This window comes from Phalacrocorax aristotelis, chromosome 3 (genome assembly GCF_949628215.1).
Source record: "Phalacrocorax aristotelis chromosome 3, bGulAri2.1, whole genome shotgun sequence".
In the NCBI taxonomy this organism is placed as follows: Eukaryota; Metazoa; Chordata; class Aves; order Suliformes; family Phalacrocoracidae; genus Phalacrocorax; species Phalacrocorax aristotelis.
Genome location: NC_134278.1, coordinates 91,277,735 through 91,295,018, shown reverse-complemented (window position 1 = coordinate 91,295,018; position 17,284 = coordinate 91,277,735). Strand labels below are relative to the sequence as shown.

General features: G+C 45.4%; 1 protein-coding gene and 1 pseudogene across 1 annotated transcript; one reads left to right on the top strand and one right to left on the bottom strand.

Annotated features, from left to right (window-relative positions):
* The first annotated feature begins 816 nt into the window (after nt 1–816).
* On the top strand, nt 817–6,785 carry MAL (mal, T cell differentiation protein (MAL blood group)). Its single transcript, XM_075088503.1, has 4 exons — nt 817–1,016; nt 4,448–4,615; nt 4,797–4,931; nt 5,180–6,785. The coding sequence occupies exons 1-4, from the start codon at nt 930–932 to the stop codon at nt 5,252–5,254; spliced, it is 465 nt and encodes a 154-aa protein (XP_074944604.1). The 5' UTR covers nt 817–929; the 3' UTR covers nt 5,255–6,785.
* A 5,198-nt stretch (nt 6,786–11,983) lies between these two features.
* Nucleotides 11,984–17,284, bottom strand: part of LOC142055064 (small ribosomal subunit protein uS5m-like) — a 71,147-nt pseudogene continuing 65,846 nt past the window's right edge.

Genomic DNA, 17,284 nt, shown 5'->3' with positions numbered 1-17,284 from the left:
CACTTACATGGCAAAGCAAGCAGAGAGGCCCAGCGTTGGTGTGGTTGTGAAAGGGCTGCCAAGGGAAGGTGAGGACCAGCGGTAGTTGGTATTCAGGGCACCTTTTGTGTGGGAGGAATTGCTGGAAGATTTTAATTGCAAAGCTGGGCTGTGGTGAGAGTGAGAGCGAGCGTTGGGTCCACTGGGAGGCTAGGCTAGTACAGAGCTCCAGTGTTGGTGTGGCTGTGAAAGGGCTGCCAAGGGATTGATGTCATGGAAAAAGCCAAATGGCTTGGGAAATCTCTTTATTTTATGTCGTTTTTCTTACCTTGGCATATCCAATCTCCCTCTGAGATGATAGAAGTGGTTCATCCTGCAATTCAGCTGCCCTTGTCTTGGGACGCATGTCCATCTGTGAGAGGTTTCTCAGCCCTGCTCTTTGCCAGTAGCTGTCATGTCCTGTCTTGCCCTGTCCACCAGCTGCCCTTGTGGCAGCTGCTGTGGACAGCTCATGTGGGTGGCGGACAAGCTGATTTACTGTGCAAATAAAGGGGATGAGAGGTTGCCTGTCTGGATGTGTACAGGTCTTCCCTACTGCCCTCAGATATAAGGCAGTGCCACCCACCACCACCCAGGGACTTGCCCTGCACGCTCAGCTTGTGTACAGACAGCTGTGCTCAAAATGCCTCAGGGCTCCTCACATCTCCTGAAAACCTCCCATGTGGCTCCCATCAGCCACCAAGTAGCCCCTGGTCACAGGGTTTGGCCACACCTGTGCCATTCACAGCTTTCTTCATCTGCCAACAGGAAGGAGTGAGGGCAGGAGGAAGAGCAGGAAGAAGGGGAGGGACAGAAGGAAGGAAAAGAGGGAGGGAAGAAGGTTGCATTTGGCAGCTACCTCCAGCAGCTAGAGCCAGAGCAGCTGACAGTCACCGTGGGAGAGGCTCACAATGTCCTCAGCAACTTCCACCACTTCTTTGCCCAGCGGCCTGGCTGTTCTGACAACTTTTCCAGATGTGCTCTTCATTCCTGAAATCGTGAGTTCTGGCTTCTTCCTGGGGAGGGCAGATCCTGTTTGCAGGGCATCCAGCACGCTTCATGCTGCAGGTGCCTGAGGGATGAGACCTCATACAAAGCATGTGGTTCAGGACCCGTGCCAGGTCTCTGAGCCATAGGGGTCTGAGGGCAGCCCCTGGTGCCTAGCTCACCCTCAGAGAAAAGCACAAGCCCTGAGCTGGGAGCTCTGAAGCTCTCCTTTAGTCTGCAGGGGATTTTTGTGGTGTATCTGTAAACATTTTGTAATCTCCTGCCTAACAAAATGGAAGGGGTTGCTGGTAGGTTTAAACTAGGTTGCCAATTTGAGCCAACTAATTAATTGGAAGATGATTTTAGCAGCTGAAACAGGCAGAAGATAAACGGTTTGCTTAAAGCAGGGGCTAAAGGCAAGCTGAAGTAATTGTTCACAGCAGCAAAGACTCAAGGCTGCTGAAGCCATTCTGCTCAGCTGCAGTGTTCCCGAGCTGAAGACACAGAGCGCTGGACCTGGGTGTGTGGGCAACAGTGGGTGAGCAAAGAGTGAACAAACACCTTATAACTTCTTCCCATATTGTAGTTTCCTTAAGCAGGAGAAGATCATAACCTTAATAGGTTTGGCACAGGTGATTAAAAGCAGTTGCTGCGAGCACTGACTAGAAGATGGAAAGTTTCAACTAAAGTCTTTTTCCTGTGTCTTCTGCCCATGAAGCCTGCTCTTCTCACAACAGTTTGAGAGGCTTGTTCCAAAGCCTGAGTACTTTCATCCAGCACTGAGGGGCTTGGCTGAGGGTTGTAGAATGGCACTCAGATCACTTAATGCTAAAACTTCAACTTTGCCCTTTGTGACCAAATCCTTCCTTGCCACCCAAGTCAGTCCACACTCCTGGGATTTACAGCACTTACTTCATTCTCCTAGCTGTCGAGCAAAGAAGAATTGGAGTAAAGCAGGCGTTACTGATGTATAAGGAGAAGTTTGCCTCAGCTCCTCCAAATACGCTCTGGGCACTTGGTCTCTGCCCAGGGCCTGAGAGCATGGTCTAGGTTTCCTGCAGCTGCATGAAGGTGGGTACAAAGTCCCTGTGGAGGTTCTGGTGGGGCAGACACTTGCCAGCCACCTCTACCACTGGGTTACGGTAGTCCTGGTGCTGAACATGCTGTTGGCATCAGCATATTACGGTAGTGGCTGTGCCTTGAACTGTTTGTAATCCCTTTCTCCAGGGGATTTGGCAAGGCAGCTTGCTTAATGAGACGAAAATAAGCACCCTGTCCTTTGGTTTGGGTAAGATCTGGAAATGTGCATCCTAAAGGCTAAGGAACCACCTGGGAAAGAAGAATGTTGCATAACTAGATTTCTCCATCTCTGGAGGCGTTATGACTCTAGGTCGTCCAGCTGTATTATCTCTGTGTACAAAAGGGGCAGCTGCCTCATATCACAGCATTCAGAAGGACAAAGAGTTTCTCAGTCCGTAGCGGAATCCAAGGTTGCCTTCAGTGGACTAATATGGTAACCACAAAAATATTTGTCATTTCAAATGCTAAGACAGATGCGAAAAAGCCAGAAGGTCCTGCCCGCAGCTCATATGATTGCCACGTCGGGGTGTGCTGATTAAGAGCTACCATTTTTATTCTGTGAGGCTGGGTTTCATTCTTGTAATCTATTTCATTTGAAGAGTCTTCTGCATATCTGGATAGCCAGGCCTACGTGGAAAAGCTGAAACGAGCTGAAAGCAGATATGTTTGCTTTGTAAAGGCTATTTAAAAGACTTTTTTTCCTTAGACTGTTGTCCCCAACCTGCTGTGTGTTTATTGGAAGCCTCTTGACCCTTTCCTCTGTTTTATGACTCTTCTGAACCAAAGCCAGTAATCAAACCACGCAAACATACTTGTCTGAGTGAGAAATCGCATCCTGCAGAAAGGAGAGTTGGGGAGTGGTAAGAAATGAGAAGTGATACTTCTTCCCCCAACCTCTTATCTCACCCCACTTGTGTTGGATTTGAATGGAGCAGCGGTGAGGTTTTCTCCAGGACCTTTAGCTGCAACGCACTCATGGTGTCATTGCACGATTTATTACAGGGACTGGATTAGTTTTCAAGTGTCAGTCTTTGGTTGTTATTAGAGGCAGCAAAACAGCAGCACTTTGGACAACCTATTTGCACTCAGATATTTGCAAGGTCTCAACCGCATCCTTGATTTAATGTATCAATTTGTGTAATGTAACCAATGAACTTTCCTACAAATGTGGGTGACACAAATGATGTAACATTTTCTGAGTATTGTAAATCAGAAACGTTTTTCTCCACTTGCAAAAAGCCTCCAAGGAAATGGAAATGCCGTGATCTGTATGAGTTGGCACTTGGATGGTGGCAAAGGCTGGCCTGGGATACACTGGCGATCAGAATGCTCTTAGAGTCAGTGAGGCTGTCTTACCTCTGGAGATTTGCCTGCGAGCCCAAGACCAGCCAGTGATGAGGGATAGGTCCCCACAGCAGCACCAGTCTCCACGCAGTGTGCGTTCAGCCGAGAAACTCGCCATCATAGGATGCTGCATAGACTAAACTTTGCACAGGTTCAAGAAACAACTGGGCTGATTTGAGGCAGAGAAAAGCTGCTGAGTGTGTTGTAGTGCAAAGACACCGTTTGCAGCTCAACACTCTGCAGCATTGGACATTGTGCTCTCATCCTCTGGTGTAGGAATCTGCTGGTGGAGAAAAGGTAGAGCCTAGATGTAGCTGTCCTTGCGTTCCCCATCCCACCAAAAAACCCAAGGCAAACTCCCAAGCCTGGGTGAGAAGAATGGGGTCCCACCTGCTACTGGAGCAGCAGCTGGTGCATTGTGCAGCTCTGGTGTAGCCAGCGAAGGAAGACCCAAATAGCTGGAGCAGCAATACAAGTCCTCCTTCCCAGGAGAAGCTGGGAGCCCCAACCTTATTTCCCCTACCAGAGAGTAAAACTGGCGGTGTTACCTCTCTTCAGCTTGTTCTCTCTCCTTTCAGGGTAACATTTTCACGTGGCCTTCATTAAGGCCATGTCTGTGCTGTTTGTGCAGCTGAGCTGCCTTTGACAGCACTCCTTTCAGGTATCTGCCACACTGGGTGTGAAGCAAACATGCCCTACTGGGATAAGCTTCCCTGTTCATCGACACCAGCCTTCAGAAATGTCTGAACCAGCCTCCTGAGCACACTGATGTGGGGAGGGCATGAATGGCAGTGACACCAGGAGGCAGGGCCACAGGCAGGCTTTTTTTGGGTCAAGATCAGAGGCAGGTGCTCCCAGCTAAATACCCAGTTTCAAGTGGAGGCTGGGAAGAACTCAGAGGAATCCCTGCGCTATTGCCATGTGCAGTGCTAGCGCCAGAGGTGTGCGTGGCCTTTGGCTCTGCCCTGGATAAGCCGATTTGCCCCATGCTTGCTTTCTCTCCCACTTTCACTTGCAGATCTTTGGGGGCCTTGTCTGGATCCTGGTGGCATCCTCGAAGGTCCAGTTACCCATGCTGCAAGGCTGGGTGATGTTTGTCTCTGTGTTCTGCTTTGTCATGTCCATCGCCCTCCTGTGCCTCTACATCTGCGGTGCACATGGGGGCAGTAGCTCCTGGGTCACCTTGGTAAGTGGATGGGACAAACCTCAGGGCCTCTCCCCTCCCTGGTACCACTGGTATACAATGGTCTCCTTTGCTGCTACTGCACACCAAATTGCAGGCTGGGGCTTGCTTGTGTGGGTTCCTTTTTTCCCCCCTTTGCAGTGTGCTCCCTCCTGGGAATGACTGTGTCATCCTTGGTTCTTAGGATGTCATCTGCCAGGAGACAGCATCTCTGTTCTACCTCAGTATGGCCGTGTTGGAAGCCTACTCCACCTATATCAGCTTTGGTCCTGCCAACGCCGCGATGATGACCGTCTACCAGGAGAACGTTGCTGCTGTGGTGAGTGCTTGGCAAGCAGGGGAAGGAAGGTGAGGAGGTGACTGTGGAGCAGCCTCTAGGGCAAACCTTTACTTGCACCAACCATTCAGGGAGAGGGGAGAGAAACTAGTCCCAGTCCTACTATGCATAAATGTCTCCAAACATGCAAAAGTCAACAGAAATGTAATGCATCACAAGGTGTTTGTTCAGTGCAGGAACTCATACCATATAATAAAAAGTTAACTGCCTGATGTGTTTTTCCATTGTAGGTGTTTGCATTCTTAGCTACCCTGATGTACGTGATCCATAAGGTGTACTCGCTCCTGCGATGGAAATCATCCTAAGAGCCTCCCCTCACAAGTGTGTCTTGTGGTCACCCCATGAACATGAAAGTTCTTCAGTGACTGCAGTTTCCAGGCTGGGTTTGGGTTTTGTTTTTTTCGAAGCTGCTTGTTTATAGTATATACATTATGTGGGACCATGGCAATGAAGACAAAAAGCCTGCCCGAGAAAGCTATATCCTGGCACCTTCTGTTTCCCTTCAGTCTCTTCTGGGTCGGGTACAATTTGATGCTGGTAATTGGGGCCCAAATAGAAAACCATCCAGCTTTAAAGAATACAATATAGTTGGGTTTAAAGCACTAAAATCTCTCCAAACCACACCTTTATGCCTCCAGGGTTGTTACTGCTATCAGACAAAGCCTAAACAACCAGCACTAAGGAGCATGAGAATGAAACAGGGTCATTTTAATTGCCACCTGCCCATGTAAGCCTGTTTCCCTCCCTAAACCTGCTGTGCCAAAAGAACATTGTCAGGCAGTTTCTGGAAATACCACCTCATATCCGTGATAAGAAACAGGAATATTTAACTAGACTTGGGATTAATATCAGTTATTGCAACTCCTAAGGGTATTGCTGAATTATGAGGCACAACCATAATGCCAGGAGTTACCGCTGTCTTTAATCCCCCTGTAAATGCAACTTAGAAGGCAAGTGGTAGACTGTGGAACTGCATGCATTATTAGAATAACATCTTGAGTAAGCAGAAGCAATCAATTATTGTCTTTGGTGCGTGGCTGTTCTCACATACATTAGCACTGTGTTGCTAATAAAGATGGGTTTGCTGTGATTTTACAAATAGGCTAGAGTAATTTCTGCTATTTTCCCTTTGGTGCACACAGCCCTGTACAGCCTCAGGAGCACTACACTGTAACAGGGCAGTTCCTAAGGAGGAGGCACAGACTTAGGCATGAATGAGAGAGCTTTTCTGGCAAGGGGACCCTGTGCGGCCCTGTAGCCAGCATCAGGGGCCAAACCAACTCAGGTGAATCTCAGTGATGATATTCATCTGAATACTCAAATTATTCCAGAGTGTGAATTTGGGTGAGTGTGCTGGTTTTGGCTGGGATACAGTTAACTTTCTTCATAGTAGCTGGTATGGGGTTATTTTCTGCATTTGTGCTGAAAACAGTGTTGATAACACAGGGATGTTTTAGTTACTGCTGAGCAGTGCTTGCACAGAGTCAAGGCCTTTTCTGCTTCTCACCCCACCCCACCAGCAAGTGGCTGGTGGTGCACAAGGTGTTGGGAGGGGACATGGCTGGGACATCTGACCCCAACTGACCAAAGGGATATCACAGACCATATGATGTCATGTGCAGCATATAAAGCTGGGGGAAAGAAGGAGGAAGAGGGGATGTTCAGAGTTGTGGCATTTGTCTTCCCAAGTAACTGTTAATGCTTGATGGAGCTCTGCTTTCCTGGAGATGGCTGAACACCTGCCTGCTGATGGGAAGCAGTGAATAAATTCCTTGTTTTGATTTTCTTGCATGCGCAGCTTTTGCTTTACATATTAAACTGTCTTTATCTCAACCCATGAGTTTTCTCACTTTTACTCCTCTGACTCTCTCCCCCATTCCACCAGGGGGCGTGAGCCAGTGGCTGTGTGGGGCTTAGTTGCTGGCTGGGGTTAAACTATGACAGTGAGTTAATTTAAACGGGGTTTAGACCCAAGAAGTGGTGTTTGTACATGTGAGAGGTGCCAAATAACCAGTGGTACCAAATTAGCCCTTCCACTTGTGGGGCAAAAAAATGCCTCCATTTTGAGTCTGAAGTTCCCAGATAATAACAAGGACTGGGGAATGGAAGGGAAATAAATGACTTGGAGACACCTCTGTTGCTTCAGATCCAGTAGGGACTTTTGAGCTGTGACCATGGCCTTTGGGTTGCAGCTTTTTAATTGCAATGGGAGGAAAACATTTTTTTCGTGTTTTTTTTTCCTTGCTGAAAACCAGCCTGACCTGTTTTGCTTGTGTTAGTGTGACAAACTCAAGCTGATTGCAACAGAGGTAGAAAAAGAAACCCCTTTTCAGGAGGATGGGAACTCACAGCCACTTTAGACAGTGGCACTTGGTTGTGAAGGTTTAACATGCACCAGCTGAAACTGGTTTCAACATCACATCATCATGGGGGTGGGTGGGGTGGGGTTTGGTGCCCAGATTCGCCCTGCAATAACCAGATTGCCCTGCAACAACCCAGATAATGCCCCTGAATTTAGCATTAAAATACAAAGACACATTTCTGTTTGGGTCTACTTACAAAGGCAGACAGCCATTTGTGGTCATACCCTGGATCCTGGGATGTGATATATCTCTACCTTCTGCACTCAGGTGTGGCCAGCACCTCTGTGCCAAACTGTGCTGTCTGTCCCCTCACAGCCATATCCCTACGCCTTGTGGCCATCACATATGCAGCCAATGTCTTGGCAGGGCTCCCATCTCTCCTCCCCGGTTGTTTCTGCTTTGCTTTGCCCTTTGCATCTCCCTTCCCTGCTGCGCACCAGTTTACACCAGTCTGCACTAGTTCACCTGCTTGTCCTTCTCCTTCTGGCTCCACCTGGTTTGCTGAGATACCTCCTCCCCAGCATTAGCATAACCTTGCTGTAAACCAGCACTGGAGAAAAAAAAAAAAAAAAACCACCAGGAGCAGGCTGAGATAAGGTTGTGGACATTACACTGGGAGGGAGGCCCTGTGGCCCCAGTGTAACCTGGGCCAAGTCTTTGCCTGGGGAGAGCTGGGCAGGGAGAAGGGCCACCACAGGGGCAAGAGCATCCAAATGAACTGATACAAAGCAGTGCTGCAACTTTGAAACCCTCCCAGTGTGGCCCCAACTTCAATCCCATGCAGCTGAACAGCTTGCAGGTGAATGAGTGTCCCTGTTTGGCACAGGGCTGCTGTGCCCCAGCACTGGGCAGTGACACCGTGAGGTGTGGCTTTGTTGCACTAGGCTGCTGAACTGCACCTATCAGGTGCCAGGTGAGTTGCAGCAATATGCATGGTCCCTGCATGGTGGAAAGAAAAACAAAAATTAGAAAAAGAAAATGAAAAAAAGCACCCTGAGGTCTCCGTTGCCTACTGTGCCCAGCCTTTGTATTGTCTCAGTACAGCCCTACACGCCCTGGAAGCTGGGCAGCCCAAGGTAGCTGCCTCAAAAATGGCACACCTCAGTGCTTCTGAAGGGAAAGATGTTGCCCAGAGCTCAGAGGATCTCCCAGGACCTATAAACCATCTACCATGTGCGCACCAGATCTCATCCCCACAGAGAGTCCTGAGGACAGCATTGGCCTGAGAATTTGCTGTCACCCCACTGGAAATATTGCCATAATGAACACTGCAGGCTTGATCCTTCTCCCGTGGAGATACTTGTCTGGGGTTAACTGCATATTAGCATGACTCCCCAGTATGTGAGTGAGCTAGCTCTACTAAGTGCTGCTTGCACACGGTTAGCCCTTGCAGTTTGTTGACTACAAAGCACCTGCAGTTCTTGCCTACAGAGCAGCTCCCAGCCTGGCCCAATATATGGGGCTGCTCCATCACAGGCTATGCATTTGCTCAGACATTTCCAAAACCCCACAGCCTGGCACCTGATCTCCAACAGCATCCTCCCCTTCCCTTGCAGATGCAGCTAGATGGAGACGCCCATTTAAAAAGCCACAAATCAGTCTGGTTTTTTAGAGCACTTACAAGTTCCATCACACTTTTAAAACCAGTGGGTTTATTGTATCCCCGCATCTACCACCGGCTTTCAACTGGTAGTGTAACTGGAGTTTCCATCTCTGCTCTTCTCCAGCTTCCTTAGCAAAACAAGGAGGTCTGCAGGTGTCTACTCTAGAAAGCAGGTAACTACACTTTAGTTAAAACAAACTATCCACTTGAAGACAGTCAAAACCTTAGCTCCTGTGATAAAAGCAAGGTTACAGACATATCATTCATTAACTATGCTCAGATTGTAACCTTGGTTGCTCCTGCTTAATTAAACAGCTTCTTAACAGCAATGTTAGCTATTCCCCAAATATTTGTATATTGGATACCTTGTGTCCAGTGATGCAATGAGTTAGAAGCACTTCCATCTTCTCCTGAATTGTAGGAGAATAATTGGCTTTGTCTGAAAGCAAAGAAACTTAATAGAAAATTATGGTCACCTCCATGGGAAATGCAAGAGTTTCTGATGTTTCTCATTTTACAGTCAGGTTTATCTGTGAGTGATGAGCAAACTGTATGCTGGGTAAAACATCCATACAAGCATCTGTATTAATACGAACAAACTTGTGAAAACAGGAAACCCACAAAAGATTACATGTATGGAGGGATCAAAGCCCCATGTGGGTCTGTGGCAGAGTCTGATTCACGGCCAGCTCGGCCTGCCTCCCCCTCTCCTGACCCAACTATGGTCCATTCCCCACCTGGGATCTTTCCACCGAGACTCCTTGGTCTCCTTGTGCTACTCCTTGGTCCCCCTTGTGCTAACAGAATCAAGCACTGAAACCCCATTTGCTTTGAGGACAGGGATTCCCAATTCATGGAAATGCTCAAACATGAGTTACTGTCCTGTGGGTCTAAGAAGAGCCCTAAACCTCCTCCAGAGAGCACAGACAAGGCAGAGGAGCCCTGAAGACCCTGGTGGGAGCAGATGCAAGTAGAGCTGGTGTGCAGACCTTGGGGAAAGGGGAAGATTGGTGGTTACTACATTACTTCCTTTATGTTCTGAAAAGGCAAATGACATTCACCCTACCACTTCCTTGCCTTGCAGCTCCTCATTTCTACTAGCACGCAAGGTGGACCTCCAAGGCTTGTGTGGATTCTCTTGGAGGCACGGGCTAGAAATCAGTCAGACACTTCCCAGCGCTTTAGCTGATGGAAAAAAGATTCACTGAGAATGATGTGTTGTTCTACCTTGCACTAGCAGTGAGAACAGAAATTACTGAGTGACCAAGAAGGGTTCAAGGGAGATGTCTGTCTGCAAGTCTCCCTTGTGCAGAGTGATGGCCTATATACCTCACAAACTGGGAATATATGGTGTGAGATCTGTTTGGGATGCACAAGGAAGAGTGTTCAGGTCCAGGTCATCTGGGGAGAGATGGACTTTACAACTTGCTCTGCATCGGGTGCTGCTAGCTAAGGACCTGCCCCTATAGCTTGTCTTTCTTTAGCCATTCCCAAGATCACACAAGGGCCTGCCCAATTCTGCCATCTCATCCCACTATGCAGATGGGGCATTGCTTGAGACCTTGACATTACCCACATCCCCAGTTTTTGTGCAGCAGTGGCCTTGTATGATCTCCTGTGGCACCATCACCATGCTTAGGCCAGAATATGGGGGGCTTCTCCAGATGTGTTGGGTGAGGGAATGCAAGAACAGAGTGCAAGGAAGTAGCAGGACATCTCCAAGTAGGACGCAGTCACCTGCTACTGACACACACATTCCTCATTCCAAGAAGAGAGAAAATGCTGGCATGACCCTTCTGCTCACTGCAACAAAGGGAAACAATTGACCAAGAGCTGATCCAGTCAGCACTTTAGGCTCTCTCTACTACCCAAGCTCAGGCTGTTTCTGGCCAGTGGCAGAGTCAACTCACTTGAGCTCAGTTTCTGCAAGGACAGAGGTAAACTAAAGTGTCTTCTAAATGCAGCAAGATTTGATTCTTTCAGCCCAGGTTTATTCATTCTTGATTTTGCTCAACAGTAAGATGCAAGCTAAGCGTGAGCACATACTCTTGAACAGTAGTTTTATATGCTGCTAACAAGAAGGTTTGCAAACTGAACACTTTGCAATCCTGCTGAAGGTGGATTTAAATTGAGCTGGCAAACAGGAATAAAGCTTTCAGCCAACTGCTCAGCAGGCATGGCCTTTGAATTAAAATTTCCATTAACAGAGTGAGGTACAACTCAGTTAAATTCACCTTGCCTCTTCGTACGTACGCGACTGCTGTCTTTAGAAACCTGCACTGAAATCAGGGCAAAATATTGCTCCTAAATGTCTTTAACATCAGAACTTCGGACATAACTTCCCAGGCTGATCTTGAAGTATTTCTAACGTGTTTTCTCCTGTACTAACAAAACAGGTGGTAGAAACACCTTTTATCATACAGAGAAATCTTCTGGTAGGAGTTGGGTGACGGATCCTCCAATCTATCATCTAGCATGTACCTCTGTGTGCTTCAGTTGGAGATCTGCTACATGAAGGGGTTTACTCCATCTCTGGGCAGACACTGGCATGTATCATGGATGTTCTTTTTCTCCTTTAAACTTCTGACAGCTGTAGCACTTTCTAAGTTCTGGGTAGGGTCCATGACTACTGTGCTCAGTATCAAATTGGCAGAAAATGAAGTTAGGTCTTATCCCAGCACATGTCCAGAGGAGACTACTATAAGAAAGGCTGGATTGCAGGTTTTGGAGCGGACTTCCAATGGCAGTCATAACACTGCAATATCCCACAGGAGACTGTGGGGTGGCTGTCCTCAGCTATTTGGGCTCCGCCTCATTTGGGGAACTCCCCCACTTGCATGAACAGTATTTGCACAACTCCAGCTGTTGGCCACCACCATCACCTTGCCCTCCCCCCCACCAGAGGACACACAACTTCTACTTTGATTTCACAGTTCCCCCACCATAATGAGTGAGCCTAGGGAAGGAGGTGGAGAGTGCATACATTAACTCCCACTACTGCTGCTTGCTTCAAGATCTCCCAGACATTGGCATTTTGCAAAAAAGACCCCAACAAACCCACAACGAACTCCTTCTGAGGATTCTTTATTGCTTTCACAATCTTATATCTTCAGTAGTTTCCCAAGAAACATGGGGTCTGTTGATTAAACACCATCTTAATGAATCAAGTAAATACATGCTTAAAGTCAAAGTCATGTTCACCAGCTGCTTAAGTCTGCATGTTCCTAGTTGAACAGTGGTCAGAAGAATTGTGGGAAAGCAAACAAAGTTACTGAATGGTAGCAATGGGAGCAGCATATGAATGTCATGAGACAGCTACCGGTGCCCTCCCCTCTGAAATGTAAGCCTAGACAACCTGTCCATTTGGGCTGGACTTTCCCAATTGCACCTCTGAGCAGAAAAGACAGAAAGACTGAAGTTTTTACCACGCTGCCCGTCTGACATTTGCCCAGGAAGACTTCTTCATTCCCTGAGCTTCTTTCACCTCACTCCATTCCAGCTTTGTGTCTGGAACCTCATCTTCAGGCTCGGGATCCTCACGAACAGTCCCCTCAGGCAGTGCCACTACGATGGGCAGAGGGCCCTGCTCCTCCCGGAACTCCACTACATAGAGACTCTTCTGGTTCGCTAACTGTTGGTGAGTCTCCTGGGAGTAGGAAAGAGAAAAGACAATCAAAGCAATGATGATCATGCTGGTTTACTTCAGGTCAGTCTCTACATGGTATATGGGGTAGGGAAAAAAAAAAAGAAATTTACTAATAAATAGTCTAAACACTGCATAAATTAAGTGACTCGTCAGGCTCATCCTCGTGGGTTTCAAATATGCTAATTGCATAAGCAGCAGGAATTCAGGTAGATAGACTACAGATATACTAGCATTACAATGTCATCCTAGAAGAACTTGCTTCTGGAAAGGATCTGGCCAGAAAAGGCACATCCTGTTAATAAGGATGCACGTTAGTAACGTGCAGTAACTTTTTTATGTCTTCATATGGATATAAATTTTGCTTTGACAACAGTAAAGTGCTTATTACTGCCCTGAAAAGTAATATTAGCTCACATAATGATATGAACTGAATATTATTTTCAACTATACCTCTTCCTCACATACAAGTTGTTTTGTTAACACTCAGATTTTACAGAATAAGCATCTACCGGAACAGAAAATTTTTCCCATTCAGGGCAGTCAAGGAAATATATCAAGTACACACCTCTCAAAGCAATAATATTGCATTGCTTTATTATATATAGCATGCCCTTCTTCTATTCTCCTATTCATTCTTCTTCTTCTTCTACTCTATTCATTCTGTGGAAGACTTCTCAGAGACAATGCATTGAAAATATATGACAGACTTCTTCAAGTTGATTAACCTCAGATAGTGAAAAGCATCTGTAGCTACCTAATTAGGCAAAGAGGATCATGACCCCCCACCCCTCCCGAGGCTCAACTGAAAAAGTTGGTTAAGACAGGCTGACAGATTTGGCAACTATATCTTTGCAGGGGTACATTAAGAATGTAAGCAGCTAAATCCTGGCAGCTTCCAAGACTCTACAACCAAATGAGATAACCAGGAATTTCAAAAGACCTGACTCATCCTAAGGCTGGTGTTCAAAGGAAGTCAGATGGAATGCTGCATATTGGATCTTTCCATCAAGCACAGACAGCTGGTTCAGACAGAGACACCTCCATTGTGAGCACTTGGAGTTAAAGGAAATGACACCACCTCCCTGACTTATTTCAGAGATGTTAATTATACTAGCGATAGAAGCAGCTGTGATGTTTGGTCCTTAGGCAATGAAAATTTAGAATGCTGACAAACAAGCAGCAGCAACCAAACCTGGGCCACAACTTCCTCTGCCCATAATTTTACAAATGTCACCAAAAATACTTCAATGAAAGCCCAGAAATTCAGACGTCTTTTGGAGGCACTTGGATGTGGAACAGCTAGAGTTACATACAGCCATTTCTGACTGGACAACTTTGTGTAACTGCTGAGAAATTATTCACATGCAGATTTTGTTTGCTCTTTGGAAAAGTACTTAATTTTAAGCCTAGAACATAAACTATTTGCCCACTAATTACTACAATATCAATCCCATTCTGTCCCTTGACCTAATGTATAGAACCACCGAGAGTGCAATCTACCTGTTGTGTCAAGCCTTTAAAGAGAGCTTTGGTAACGTTAATCAAGTTTTTGGATCCAGAAACCTTGGCGTACATGTCTTTAATGCCAATTAGTTTGCAGATGGTGATGATAGCTCGGTGGCAACGAAGACCATACCCTGGGGAAAAAAGAAGTATAACTCAGCATTGCATGATTATTTGTAAGCATAGAACTTAGCTAAGGAAGAAGAGAGAACTAAGACCTTTTCTTAGTTATTTTTGTTACCCAGCATGTTAGAATACATTATATCTTAAAAATGGCAAAACCATTCTGGGAAGACCATTCTTCCCAGTCTTCCCAGTCTTTGCAGGCACGGTAACATAAAGATCACGGGTTTTTTATATGAAATATACCTTACTTAAGATATTGCAAAACCAAATGAAAACGTCACCACCTATAAACTCAAAACATAAATCCATAAAAATGCAACCTGAAGAATTGTTTAATACCATAGGTTTGGTAGTATTCCTTAGAAGTACCATTGGCAGCTTTAGAAGAACCTTCCACAAGCATACCCCACCACCCGATATTGATTAATGGGAACATTAATTAAAAAAAAGGCAATTTCTTTCTCCCACTTAGCAGAAAAATAACTCTAGTACTTCCCAGAACTAAAACTAATTTAAAAAATTAAATTAGCAGAGAAGCAAGGCAACAAGTTTTAAAAAGAAACCATTATAAGGGGAGAGAATCTAAATGTAACTGCATCCTGACCAAGACTGTCTTTTCTAAAAACCAATACCTACATTTCTTCAAAACCTCTTCCTTTGCAATTTCAGGTGACCAACTGCTGAATGACAACTTCAGTACCTCCTAATGATGGTAAATCTGACTTTAAAGTCCTGGTTCACATACATGATAGAGAGATTTAAACTGGTCTCATATGGTGAAGTTACTGCTCAAAACAACTGGCATGCTCAAGCACTGCTGTCCTTTGAGCTTCCTTCCAGAAGGACTCTGCAGTAGGAGCAATGTTAGTGTGTCTCATTCCCAGGCAGACTGCTGCTGGATGAGAGGCCTACAGTGCCTTCCTAAAGCCCGAGATTGTGCTCAACGCCTTTATCAGACACAGAGCTGGCAGCAAAATTGGGGAGGGAAGGAAAAGGGAAGTCCAAGTAAGTCTGTGGGCAGTAATGCTCCAACAGAAGAGTCTGGTCTAAACACAGAGCTGCTGGGAAAGAGGGTGAGTGCCCACTGGCACTGGTGTCTCTCGCTGCTCACAGACCTTTGGGTAGCCAAATAAATCCTACCGCATTTTTATTTTATTCAGCTCTTGTTAAGCAAAGCTTTAAGCAGTGAAATGGGACTGAAGCTGCTTTCAAATTGAGGAAGCCATCACTGCACCCATTTGTACCAAACTTACACATTGCAGTTTATCTCCAAAACGTGAACCTGTTACTTGCCTCCCAATTCAACAACAGCAATTCACCAACTTCACAGCCTATGCAAAATATAACAGCCACTAGCCACCAGCCACAAAAAAGTTATGCTTGTCCTCTTCAGCTCACAAAAGGTAGCAGAATGTTGTGTGCTAGTAAGACAGTAAGACAGCACAGATCATCAAGGTACCGTGCAGAGACATCACTTCCTTTCTCCTGGCCCAGCAGCCGGCATGAGTTACACTTTGTTTTTGCATTAGTGGCACAACGTAAAGGACAGGGAATGGAAATAAAGAAGGTAACAGACTCCTTGGAGCTAAAGACTGCATCAGAAAGACAGCAAAACACTATTTCTAGAAAAAAACAATTCTTTTAATCAAGCTTAAAAAACAAATGAGTGATGTGATGCTCATTTGCTTTCAACTTACCGTTCAAAGCAATAAGATCATTGAAAAAAGTTTGCGTGCGCCTGTGGAAATCACAAGCCAAATTACAAAAGCTTGTAACTGTAACAACTGGAAATTGGTAGGTGAGCAGGAAGGAGAGAGAAACATATTTCAAAATCCACAAATACAACAGAGGTTTGGATGTCATCTGCATCCATCACCATCATAGAGTGTTATATTAGCTCCAATGCATAATTATAGTATATTAGCATTAACTGCAAATGGTTTCTTAGACTTGCCAGACTTTAATGAAGGAGGGTTGTTCTTTTGCAGATTCTAATTGTGCTCTCTCCTTCCCCAGAGAGATTTGTTTCATGTAGCCTAGCTCTATTAATCTTTAAAAATTGGTTTGTGATAGCTCTAATGTTTCTTGCTTAAAAGCTGAAAAGCCAGGTTATTGATTAGTCTGCTCTGCAGGACAGACTTGCTGCTGCTGAGTAAATGAGGAAAAAAAAAGTCTGTTCCAGTGCTGCATGTTTTATGTGCCAATATGTCCCTTTTTCTTTTAACCTATAATTGGACAAGAAACTATAACTGTCCAAAGCCATTCTTCCTGCCATCTGAGAAAATACCATTTTCTATGCTACAAAACAAAGTCAAGTTTTATACACAATTACATGCGAATGACCTCTGAAAGGCTGTTTGTCAAAGTTTCCTTTTCAGTGACTTAAAACATTTAATTTTTGACAGTTTTATTGTTGTTTTTCTCCCATCTCTTCTCAATCATGTTTCTGCAGTTTGTCAATACATGAAACCCAGAAGCCAGCAAACTAGTCTATCAGTCACTGAACAAAATTTATTCCAAACTCAAAAGGAAAGGATTCCAACTGCAAACTCCAGCTGTGGAGACAAAGTTATGCTCAGACATTTTTAGTTTGTCTGTGGCACTCACACTGCCTTACTGTGGTTTAAGTCAGTGAAGCCTATGCAAGAGAACAGGGTCATTTTAAACGTACCAAATTTTCTCACACTGAAAAAGATACAAAGGTAACCAAAAAAAGTATTTAAAATATATCCTTCCTATGAACTAACACAACCTGTTATGGGCAATCTATATTGCATTTTCGGAGTCTGGGAATAGAACATCCACCTTATATCCACACTAAGGGTCTACTCCAAGTTAAATTCACATTCACATGTTCACATTACATTGCTTTTTTAACCTGGATTTTCAGTTGTCCAATATGTAATCCCGAATATGTGATGGGGGTTTTCTCCACTTTGCGTGGATCAGGAATAAATGCAAGAAAGGAGCGTTTAAGTATATATAGCAGTGACTTTACCTCTTCTACTAAAGCATTAGGCTTTGTTGCGATCATTTATTTAGATAGCTGCCTGAGTCCTATGCACAGGAACTGGAAATAAACTGCCAGCTGTAA